The 12,284-nt window shown below is 37.8% G+C and overlaps 1 protein-coding gene across 1 annotated transcript in view; it reads left to right on the top strand.

The window, feature by feature from the left end:
* The first annotated feature begins 2,130 nt into the window (after nt 1-2,130).
* Nucleotides 2,131-12,284, top strand: part of ABCC2 (ATP binding cassette subfamily C member 2) — a 70,326-nt gene continuing 60,172 nt past the window's right edge. Inside the window, exons 1-2 of the mRNA XM_072805719.1 lie at nt 2,131-2,288; nt 3,981-4,154. Coding sequence (XP_072661820.1) covers nt 2,256-2,288; nt 3,981-4,154 — 207 coding nt within the window. The 5' untranslated portion in view covers nt 2,131-2,255. The remainder of the gene's footprint in view (nt 2,289-3,980; nt 4,155-12,284) is intronic.

Below are 12,284 nucleotides of genomic sequence, written 5' to 3'. Positions count from 1 at the left end.
AGACCCGGAATCGAATCCCACGTCGGGCTCCCGGTACATGGAGCCTGCTTCTCCCTCTGCCTGTGTCTCTGCCCCTCTCTCTCTCTCTCTGTGTGTGTGTGTGTGTGTGTGTGTGTGTGTGACTATCATAAATAAATAAAAATTAAAATAATAATAAAATTTAAAAAAACATGATTATCATTTCTATCAGTCATTTTTTATTCCTCTTACTTGCAATAGACAACACAGCGGAGGGGAGGGGGTTACATTTTATCTATAGAAAATAATTCCACTCACACCATATCACTCATTAGGTCCTCTCTTCAGTCTCAATGAACATTTCCAAGCATAGCCAATTTGCTTTCACAACTACTTGCTAGACAAGTGCAGTCAATAGATCCTCCATCTGCTAGAAAGATAGAAGATTGACATCACTGTCAAGGAATAATTCAGACATTTAGTTAGATGTTTGTATGCTAGCTTTTTCATACTTGAGGAAGATCGTCATTACGCTATTGTCAACAAACAAAGGGAAAAGCCAGGGCTTATAAAAAAGAGACGGGAATGGAGGAAAACATAGTGTGAGGGTTTATTTTTGATTAAGCTAATTAGCTGGAGGGCATCAAAGAGGCCAGTATGGGAAGCTGGTGTTGAGTAGGCCAGCTGGATCATCAGTGAATACAATTTCAGAGGGGTACCTGGGTGGCTCAGTCGGTTAAGTCTGCCTTCACTCAGGTCATGATCTCAGGGTCCTCGGATCGAGTCCCTCTTTGGGATCCCTGCTCAGTGGGGAATGAGTATCCTAATAAAAGTTATACATCTTTCAGATGTCAATAATCCACAACATATCTGCTAGTACTAGTGGTAAATGTTATTATCATTTTTGAGTTTAAGGTAACCGAAGGTATAGTTAACTTTAGGCTGGGCATTAAAGTACACATTAAATATGTATGTATGTATGTATGTATACATTGAAGTGTACATTACTGTTGTGTTAATTACTCTCTGTAGGTACAGTCTGTATATACCCATAGAACAAAGAAGTGTTTTTTTGTGTTAGTGACCAAAATGGTTTCACCCGATCCCCCAAATGATGGCATTTGCACTTTAATACATTGGCAAAAATGTGTGGCTGTTGTTAGAGTGACCTGATTTTAAAAGAGCATTTGCTTTACTAGAGGAGGGAGTAATGGGGAGTTGTTGTTCTAAATGGACATAGAGTTTCAGTTGGGCAAGATGAAAAAGTTCTGGAGATTGGTTGCACAACAATGTGAATATACTTAACACTTCTAAACTGTATGCATTTAGAAATGGTAAAATTTATGTCATGCATTTTATACCACAATACAAAAAATTAATTTAAAATATTATCACATAATACCTAATAATTATGGAAAAATAAAAAAATACAGAAAAGCAAAAAGAAAATTCCCCCACAATCCTAACAGCTAAGGCTAACGTTTTGTCACATAAATTATACATATACATGGGTTCATGCTAGATATGCTGTTTTATAACCTGACTTTTTGAAATAAAGTTTATACTACTTTTAACTATATTTTAAGTTCTATGGTCTTTAAAAAAAGATTTATTTATTTATTTTAGAAAGCAAGAGAGCATGAGTGGGAAGGGCAGAGGGTGAAAGAGTGACTCTCAAGCAGACTCCATGCTGAGCATGGACCTGATGAGGGGCTGAAACCCACGACCCTAAGATCAGGACCTGAGCCAAACTAGAAGTCAGATGCCTGACTGCACCACCTAGGTGCCCTTCAGTTCTATGGTCTTAATTTAAATCCAGAGGAGTAGGATATATTTCACATTCCTATAAGTTCTAAGGCCTTAAAACAGAAGTGAAACTGCGTGTTTAAGGGTACTTGCCCCTCCATTGATGCTTCCCTTTTTAGGTCATATGTCTTCAGGAGAAGAAAAGGCTCCTCTGCTCCTGAGTTGTCCACCAGCTCTGCTGACATTTTTCAGTGGTTCCTTTTAGACACTATCATATCTACAAAGGCTTCTGGTCCTTGGGAAATGGTGAGTCTACCTGCCCTTGGGGCTCCTCAGTCCTAGTCACGTGTCTATCCACTAGAACAAGGTAAATAAATATCTGAGGAAGGTTAATGAGTAAACTGTTAGGATGAAAGGTCTCATTTGGAACGTCAGAACATCAGAATGGGAGATAACTCACTGCTACTTGCAGTCTACCTTCTCTGAGGAAGAGTAAATAAAACACGGCAGAGTCACAGAAGAGTCTTCGTTCCAGAAGTGCTCCAGGAATCATGCTGGAGGAATTCTGCAACTCTACGTTTTGGGTGAGAAATAATACTTATATTCACTGTTGACTCTTCACAGACTCAGAGCTAATAGATTAACCTTGGTGGCAACCAATAAGAACCAGAAATGTTAGATGTGCAGATGGTGTAAAGCTCAGAGTTTTTTGTTTTGTTTTTTTTTTTTTTTTTTTTTTTTTAGGTTTGGGGGGACGGTTAAGAAAAGATACGTTATAATGTCTCCAGAGGATATTCTATGTGGAGGAGGTAACATATGTATTCTCTAACATATATTTATTGTGTCCCAGACTCTTTCTCAGACTAGCTAGCTGTAAAATTGTCTTCTCTAAAGAGAAATAGGGAAAAGCCTTCCGATTTCAACAATGTTAGGAGGGAAAGTTATTGCAGAGTTCATGGAGTGGGAGGAAGAAGAGAAGACCCAAGGTTGAGTTTTGTAGAGGTAAATGCTGGGATATTGAAATGATAGTGATATGTTCTAGAGGAACTGGCAATTAGTGGTATGGAGTGGAAGTTGAGGTCAGGATGCAGATTTGGGCATCATGAGCACTGAGACCATTTTTGAATCAGTTGAGCAGAGAAGTTCAAGTCAGACAGGGTGAGCAACAGTACCAAATGGCTTAGTGGAATAGAAAATAAGAAGGAACCTAGGATTTAGTGATGCTGTGAAAGTGTGGTCTGTACATGCCTAGCACAGCATCAGAATCATGTGGAGGGCGTGTTAAAATAGTTTAAATACCTTAGGTGATTCTTCTGAATTCTAAAGTTAGATAACTTTATGGAGAGATAAGAAGAGTAGGGATGAGATAGCAGAGCAGGTGGTTAGCATTCACATCTTAGAAAGAACCTGGATCCCCAAGACCTCAAGGCTAAGATGCCTACAACACAGGAGGGTGGGACTTAATGGCCCCAGGATCTTACCAGACCATCTTTTGAGAATTCTCTCTGAGAGAATCTGAGTATCTGACAGATCATCTTGGTCAGGGCACCACAATGTATCCTTTCAAGAGTTTGTGTGAACAACTATGCAAAGACAACTAAAAAGTATTTACAAGGAGAGAAAAATCTACCTTCACACGACTCAGAAATAAGAACTAGTGCTCCCACCTTCACTTCATAAGACATCCTATCTATTGCAGAATGTAAGGACAAGTCCCAATATGCCGGGAATAGGTCATCCACTAGCGCCAGAACAGCGCCTGCACCCAAGATCCCCTCAGGCTCCAATCTCTGTAAGCCCCCTAGCCAGAAGGAGGTGAAATGCCATAGTGTGACTAATGCCTGTGTTGCCTGCCTGTTTGAACATCTGTCAGGGAGTTGAGTTAGTGCTAAAAGCAAAAATGAGAACAAGTTTCTATATCCAAGGGAACTATTTGAATTGAAGAACAGTCCATTCCTCTTCTTCCCACAACTTGGCAAATGCAGTGGTGAAGTTTACCTAGAATAGCTGGTGGAGAAATTTCCTTAGAATTACAGAAAGAAAAGTTTCTAAAGGTTAGATCAGCCAGAAAAGTCACTGTCATTAAATGTTGAATTTATATCAATGGAGATAAGTGGGAAAATGCGGCTAGGGAAGGGGCAGGCCAGATATGGACAGAGAATGGAGTTAAAGTTGTTTGGGGAACAGGGGTGGAAATAGAGGTAACAGGAAGCAAGAGTGCTTGTGCTGGTTTTGTGTCTTCAAAAAATAAATATATTTTGTTTTGATTCCCCCAGAACTCTTCATTCTTGGATAGCCCAGAAGCGGACCTGCCACTTTGTTTTGAGCAAACTGTTCTGGTGTGGATTCCCTTGGGTTTCCTTTGGCTCCTGGCCCCTTGGCAGCTTCTTCATGTGTATAGGACCAAGATCAAGAGATCTTCTATAACCAAACTCTACCTTGCTAAGCAGGTACAGGAACTCCACTACTTTCTAACTAATTACTTGGTACACAATAGAGATACATAATACAGACATTTTTTGGTGATTAAAGTGTCTTCATCCCTATCTTTATTTTTTTTTTAAGATTTATTTATTTGTTTGAGAGACTGAGTGAGAGAGAGCACAAGCAGAGGGGAGGAGCAAAGGGAGAGGGATAAGCAGACTCCCCACTGAGGAGGGAGCCCAACATGGGCTCTATCCTGGGACTCTGGGATCACGACCTAGGCCGAAGGCAGATGCTTAACTGATTGAGCCACCCAGGCACCCTCTTCTTCCCTACCTTTAACCAGCTTTCCTGAGACAGGTGCTCACTGGCCCCTTGCCATATTTCTGAGTTGAGGTGACTTTAATTTTTGCATAAGGATAGTGATTCTTAAATTATTGATATCAGACTCTTTAGACACTGATGATGAGTAGCCAGTCAAATAGTTATTGTCTTTTTAATATTTAAGAAGCAAATCCTGGATGACCTGTCTTGAAACCATTCTAGGAGACTATATTTCATATGGAGACTATAATTCATACAATGAGGTAAAAATAAAATGCACCATTTTCTCTGTTCCATTCAGGCATTCCAGCCATCGTTCATATCTCATAACTTGGGTCTGAAATAAGGCTTCCATTTTCCCAAAGTCTTCCATGAGTCTGAACAGTCACTCACAGTAAAGTCGGGGGACATGTCTGAGTAGGGAAATGTGGAAAGGACATGAGCTGCAGGAGAGAACCCAGAAGGAACTAGGGGAGGAGCCTGTCAGCCAGTTGCACTGATTAATGCAGAAAGCATCTTGTGAGAACGGAGACATTCAACTAAGTTTGAAAAGCCACCTCCACCTTCTCCTTTTTCACGAGTTTTGGTTGTTGTTGGTGGTGGTGGTTGATTGGTTGTTTTTCCCTGTCTGTCCTGGTCTTTAAACAGGGTTTTTAAAAGACCAATTAGATTTGGTGTTCTATGAGCACGCATACCAACAACCTCAGGTGACCTAGAATCTAAAAGGAAGGAAGGAACTTGGCCAAATGAAATGAGATTTTCACTGCTGCTCCAAGACAGGGACTGGTAGTAAGTTTTGTTGGACTCTGGAAAGGAAAGAACAATCCCTAAGAGTAGGGACAGGGTCATTGTCTTTTTTGCTGATCCAAGTGCCAAGCACAGGCTTAAAACTCAGTACGAATTTGCTGAATGTTAATATTAAATGCACTCAAAGTAGGGGTTGGGTCAAGAATGTGTTAGATTCTGAACATTGAACAACATGCTTTAATACCCTTGGGAATGAGTCAGAGCATTTTGTTAGAATCAGTCAACTTCCATTTGGGGGGACTTCCAAGAGAAGGTTGGGTAATGAGTAAATCAGTATCCTATCCTAATTATAGTTATTAATTAACTATTAAAACTTCTAACCTTTTAAAAACAGCTTTATTGAGTCATAATTCACATACCATACAATTCACCCATTTATTTTTTAATTTTATTTTATTTAAACCCAATTAATTTTTAGTATATTATTAGTTTCAGAGGTAGATTTCAGTGATTCATAAGTTGTATATACTATCCACTACTCATTACATCATGTGCCCTCCTTAATGCCCATCACCCAGTTACCCATCCCCCAAACCCCCTCTCCTCCAGCAACTCTCAGTTTGTTTCCTATAGTTTAGAGTCTCTTACGGTTTGTCTCCTCTCTGATTTCATCTTATTTTATTTTTCCCTCCCTTCCTCTATGATCCTCTGTTTTGTTTCTTAAACTCCACATATGAGTGAAGTCATGATAATTTCCTTTCTCTGACTGACTTATTTTGTTTAACATAATATCCTCTAGTTCCATCCACATCATTGCAAATGGTAAGATTTCACTTTTTGATAGCAGGGTAATATTCCATTGTATATATACACCACATCTTCTTTTTCCATTCATCTGTCAATGGACATTTGGGCTCTTTCCATAGTATGGCTATTGGGGATATTGCTGCTATAAACATTGGGGTGCAGGTGCCCTTTGGATCATTATGTTTGTATCTTTTGGGTAAATACCTAGTAGTGCAATTGCTGGGTCATAGGGTAGCTCTATTTTTAACTTTTTGAGGAACCTACATACTGTTTTCCAGAGTAGCTATACCAGCTTGCATTCCTACCACCAGTGTAAGAGGGTTTCCCTTTCTCCTCATTCTCCTCAACATTTGTTGTTTCCTAACTGTTCATTTTAGCCATTCTCACTGGTGTGAGGTGGTATCTCATTGTGATTTTGATTTGTATTTCCCTGATGCCAAATGATATGAGCATTTTTTTCATGTGTTTATTGGTCATTTGTGTGTCGTCTTTGGAGAAATGCCTGTTCATGTCTTCTGCCTATTTCTTAACTGGATTATTTATTTTTGAGGTATTAGTTTGTTAAGTTCTTTATAGATTGTGGATACAAACTATTTATCTAATAAGACATTTGCAAGTATCTTCTCCCACTCTGTATATTGTCTTTTGGTTTTGTCACAGTTTCCTTAGTTGTGCAAAAGCTTTTTATCTTGATGAAGTTCCAATAGTTCATTTTTCCTTTGTTTCCTTTGCCTTTGGAGACAAAATCCACCCATTTAAATGCAATTATTTTTTAGCATATTGATATGTACAACCATCACCACAATCAATTTTATTAGTTTTTTTTAAGATTTTATTTATTTATTAATGAGAGACACAGAGACAGAGGCAGAAACATAGGCAGAGAGAGAAGCAGGCTCCCTGCTGGAAACCCGATGCAGGCGGGGGGTGGGGGTGGCTCCATCCCAGCACCCCGGGATCACGACCTGAGCTGAAGGCAGATGTTCAACCATTGAGCCACCCAGGTGTCTTACCACAATCAATTTTAGAACAAAAAGAAACCTCCTATCTTCCCACCCTCCTTAGCCGTAAGCAACCACTAACCTGCTTACTATCTTTCTATTGTTTCCCTATTTTAGACATTTCATATAAATAAAATCATATAATAATATGTGATCTTTTATGGTTGGCTTCTTTCACTTAACATAATATTTTCAAGGTTCATCCATATTGTAGCATGAATCAGTACTTCATTCCCTGTTTATGGCTGAATTATATTCTATTATGTGGGTATAACATTTTGTATGTTCTATTCTATTTCTATAATATTTTGTATAACACATTTTGTCTTTTATAAATGCAAATCTCTATAGAGAAAAAGAAAATCAATGTATTGTTTTTTTTTTTCTGTAGCTAATAATCCACTCATCCTCACTCATAGTCTCAGGAGCTCCATTAATAATTTGTACATTATTTTTTGTTCACTAACCTGAGAGTAACAAGCACAAATTAGTTGTCTGTTAAAAATTTAAAAATAATTGGTCTCTCTGAAACAGTATTGGTCTCTCTGAAACAGTATTGGTGTCTCTGAAACAGTCTGAAGTAAAACTCTTCACACAGTAAAGCTTTACTTCTTCTACAAGAACTTTCTTCTTGGCTCATTCCTCAACTTGATTTTACTTCCTCTCCTACCTGCTTTTGGGCTGTTTCTCTCTGACTTTCCTGAAGTAAAATGATCTGAACTAAGGTGACCAAGGTGAGAGATTCTACAAGTTTGTTTGTTTAAAGGTGTATCCTTACTGAAAGGAGCTGATGTACAGTAAAATTGAATTACAATTTGAATTACAATTGAATTACAATTCAATTCAAAAATTGAATTACAAAATGAATGAATGAATGAATGAGCTCATATTCAATCCCAGGGAAATGAAGGAGGAATTGGATTCTGGAGACTGTGGAAGTGCTGAGGTCAGAGCAAGATGTGCAGCAAAAATAGACTTGGTGTTGAGCCAGTGAAACACGGAAACCATCTTTAAGTGATTGCCGAATATAATATAGAAAATTGCCAAAAAGCTTCTAAAAGCTTTCAAAAAGCTAAAAAGCTTCAGAAAGCAGGATCAAGATTAAATGGATGGAGGTTATTCCAGGGAAACCCACTTTGGCTAAATATATTGAAGGATTTCTAATAATGTTAACTTTCTGAAAATAGAATAGACTGCTGGGGTCATATTCCCTGGAAATATTGATGCTGAAGTTAGACAGTTATTTCTTAGGAAAGTGATAGAAATAGACACTCCATAATGGATAGAAGATTCAACTGAGTGCCTATCATTTGTAAAGCTCTGGGAAAAAGAAGACCTTGCAGAGATGGAGAGGTATTAAATATGGCCAAACCACTCTCCTTTCTTTTTTAATATCAACGAGATTATGTTTCTCTAAGAAGTTTAGTAAATTCCATGTCCACTTGAAGCTCCTCCAATAAACCAGCAATCAAGGACAAAGGCTATTATTTAAGGACTTGGTAACCATTAAACAACCATATATTTCCCTGATCCTATTTAATAAAAGTGTGTGCATTTTTATTATGCATTCTGATTCTGTGTACATTCTGATTATGAAAATAATGCACAGGTATTGTAGAAAGTTTGGAAACTCTAGGGAAATAGGAAACAAATCCATTGATCATTGTTATCACTCTGATATACTCCTATTAACATTTTGGTGTGTTTCCTGTCACTTTCTTAAAAAAAAAAACAACAACAACTGAACAAAGAAACACAAAATGAAAAGTAAAAGTCTCTTTCTAACCCTTCTACTTCCCAGTACCATTCTCCAGACACCTTCATTTAAAATTATTTTGATGGTTATCTCATTTCTGCAAATAATATATTCATACCTATATTTCTCAATCTATCACCTTCAAAAAGATGTTTTTCTGTCCTCTGTGAAAAACAAGAAATTCAGTTAATTGGCCCAACCTTAAGCTTCCTTTTCTTCTCCTCTTTCTCTCAGTCTTTTAATTTTATATGGTTGTTTTCAGTTCTTCTGTTGGTTACCCTTATTCCTAAAAATTATCTGCCATAGATTTTAGGCTCTACATCTTGATGCCCCTTTGTGTAAAATGAGAGATTAAGGGCCCCCACATTTCTTGGATCTTTTTTAGAGAGAGCAACAGTAAATAAAGTCTCAAAGTCCTTGCTTTCTGAAAATGTTCATCTAGATATGGAATGCTAACTTCAAAAACAACTTTTTTAATTCTGAGGATGTTGCTATAGTGCTCCCCAACATCCTGTGCTACTGAGTTATCTTCTGTAAAGGTTTTATCCTCTTTATTCCTGGTGTCCTGAAATTTCATGAGAGTCTGTTTACATGGGTCTTTTCTCATTCAATGCGTTGGACACTTTCAACCTAAAGACTCATGTCTTTCTTATCCCTGAGAAATTTTCATATTTACTCCTTTTACTTCCTTTCCTCCAATTTTGAAATTCCATCTCTTCAGAACTTCTTTTAGGTGGATTTTGGACACTGAATTTATTTTCATTCTCAACTTCTCTCTTTCTTTTAAATTTCTTTTTGCCTATGTCTGAGATAATCCCCAATTTTTTTGAGGGCCTTTACTTTGACAATCATGGGTTTGATTTCTAAGAATTATTCTTAATTTCTGAATATACATTTTTAAAATTAATATCAACCTACTAATGGTTGCAATGTCTTCTCAAATCTCTCTTAGGACTTTAATTTTAAAATAATTTAAAAGTGGGGATCCCTGGGTGGCGCAGCGGTTTAGTGCCTGCCTTTGGCCCAGGGCGCGATCCTGGAGACCCGGGATCGAATCCCACGTCAGGCTCCCGGTGCATGGAGCCTGCTTCTCCCTCTGCCTGTGTCTCTGCCTCTCTCTCTCTCTCTGTATGACTATCATAAATAAATTTTTTAAAAAATTTAAATAAAATAAAATAAAATAATTTAAAAGTATCTTCTCTTCATTTAATAACTTGTTTGTTTTATCACAGAATCAGTTGTTCTCTTTAATTATCTTGGCTATCTTCACTAGTGTTGGTTTTTCTCAATTTTCTTGTTACTTGTGTTCTTTTTGCATTTCTGAGCAAAGGACTAAGTTAATGAATATATGTGGCTGGAGTAGACACCTTTGTCCTTATGTAAGTCAACTCCTCCAGCTGGCCTCTTTGAACTCCGAGTCGTGGACAACTGTGTGGGCCTACTGCCTTCTCCCAAGAGCAGTAGCCCATGCTATACTTCATACCAAATGAAGACTAGTTTATTCTGGGGCACCAAGACACACACTATCTTCTTATTCTTCCTCAGGAAAGACATTCAGTTTCTTTAGAGACTACTTCTGTTTTAGCCTGATTGGGGGTGGTGGTGGCAAATAGAGTTGTCAGTGGGTTTGTGTTGATGGGTTGGAAGTGGGGGAAACAAAGAAGTGACCGCCATAACTGTACCAGTTCTGTACACAGAACTTCAGTTAAGACTCTTGATTTCTGTCCTTTTTCCCAGTCTTACTCTCAGTTGGGGCTGACTACAAAAAAAAAAAAAAAAAAAAAAAAAAGATTTATATTAAAGATCTTACCTGCAAGTCCCACCTGTTAACCTAAACAATAAGGAATTTATTATCTTACATAACAAGAAGACCAGAGGTGGTGCAGCTCCAGGACTTATAATTTTAGAAGCTCAACAACCTCAGCAGATAGCTGATTATTTTTATCTTCCTTCTGATCAGCTCAGCCTGTCAAGCCAGTTATCAAGTTAGCACATGATTGCAGGTTGGCTGCAGCAGCTCCAGTTATCACACTCTCAAGTCAGTGACAGGCAGATAAAGAGATCAGATGCTCCAAGGTATTACCTAAAAAAAATAGCTCTATTGATACATAGTCTGCATACCATAAAACACACCTGTTTAAAGTGTACATTTCAGTGGTCTTTAGTAGACTCATAAAAATGTGTGACCATCACCTCTTATTCTGGAATAGCTTCCTTACTCCAAAAAGAAACCGAGTACCTATTAAGCAGTAACAACCCATTCCCTTCCTCTTTCAACCTTCTCCCCCAACCCCTAGCAACTACTAATCTACTTTCTGTCAATGGGTTTGCCTATTCAGAACATTTCATATAATGTGATTATACACTATGTACACTTCAGCACCTGACTTATTTAACGTAGCAAAATGTTTTCAAGTTTTCCTCATTTAAAAAAAAGATTTTTATTTATTTGGATGAGGGAACAAGCAGAGGCAGGGCAGAGGGAGAGGGAGAAAGAGACTCCCTGCTGAGCAAGGAGTCTGATGCTGGCCTCGATCTCAAGACTTTGAGATCATGACCTGAGCCAAAGGCAGACACTTAATCAACTAGCCCCCTGGGTACCCTGTCTTCAAGTTCTATACATGTTATAGCATGAATCAGTACTTCACTTCTTTTTTATTATCATTATTGTAAAATACACAAAACATGAAATTTACCATTTTAACCAATTTAAAGTATAGGATGCAGTAGCATTAAATACATTCACAATGTTGTGCAACTGTCACCACCATCTAGTTCTAGGACTTCCCATCATCCCACTTCGTATCCATTAAACAGTCACTCCCCATATCTTCTTCCCCATGTCCCCTGGAAACTCCGAATCTGCTTTCTGTCTCTACTTATGCTAAGTCTGGATATTTTATATATAAATGCAGTCATACAATAGGAAGCCTTTTCTGTCTGGCTTCTTTCATTAGCATTATGTATTCAAGGTTCATCCAATGTGATAATATATATCAATATTTCATTCTTTTTTATTGCTAAATAACACATCATTGTATATTTAACACAGTATATTGTGTTTATTTGGGCTGAGTGTAGATTTTCATTTTTCTTATATATCAATGGGTAGAATTGTTAAGTCACATGGTAGCTCTATGTTTGCTATTTTGAGGGACTCACAAACTGTTTTCCAAAGTGGCTATCCCCTTTAACATTCCCACCAGCAGTGTCTGAGGGCTCTAATACTCATCCTCACCAATACTTGTTATTGTTCATCTTTTCAGTTATAGCTATCCTAGGAGGTGTGAAGTGGTCTCTTACTATGGTTTTGATTAATGACATTGAGCATCTTCTCATATGCATTTTCACCATTCGTGTACCTTCTTAGGAAAAACACTATAAGTAAACTCTTTGCCTATTTTTTAATTGGGTTACTTGTTACTTTTTATTGTTTTTATTGTTTTATTGTTGACTTGTAAAGAATTCTTTATATACTCTGGATCTATGTATCACTTTGATCAGTGAGGAAAGCCTTTTCC

This window comes from Canis lupus, chromosome 29 (genome assembly GCF_048164855.1).
Source record: "Canis lupus baileyi chromosome 29, mCanLup2.hap1, whole genome shotgun sequence".
In the NCBI taxonomy this organism is placed as follows: Eukaryota; Metazoa; Chordata; class Mammalia; order Carnivora; family Canidae; genus Canis; species Canis lupus.
This window is presented reverse-complemented; position numbering and strand designations above follow the sequence as displayed.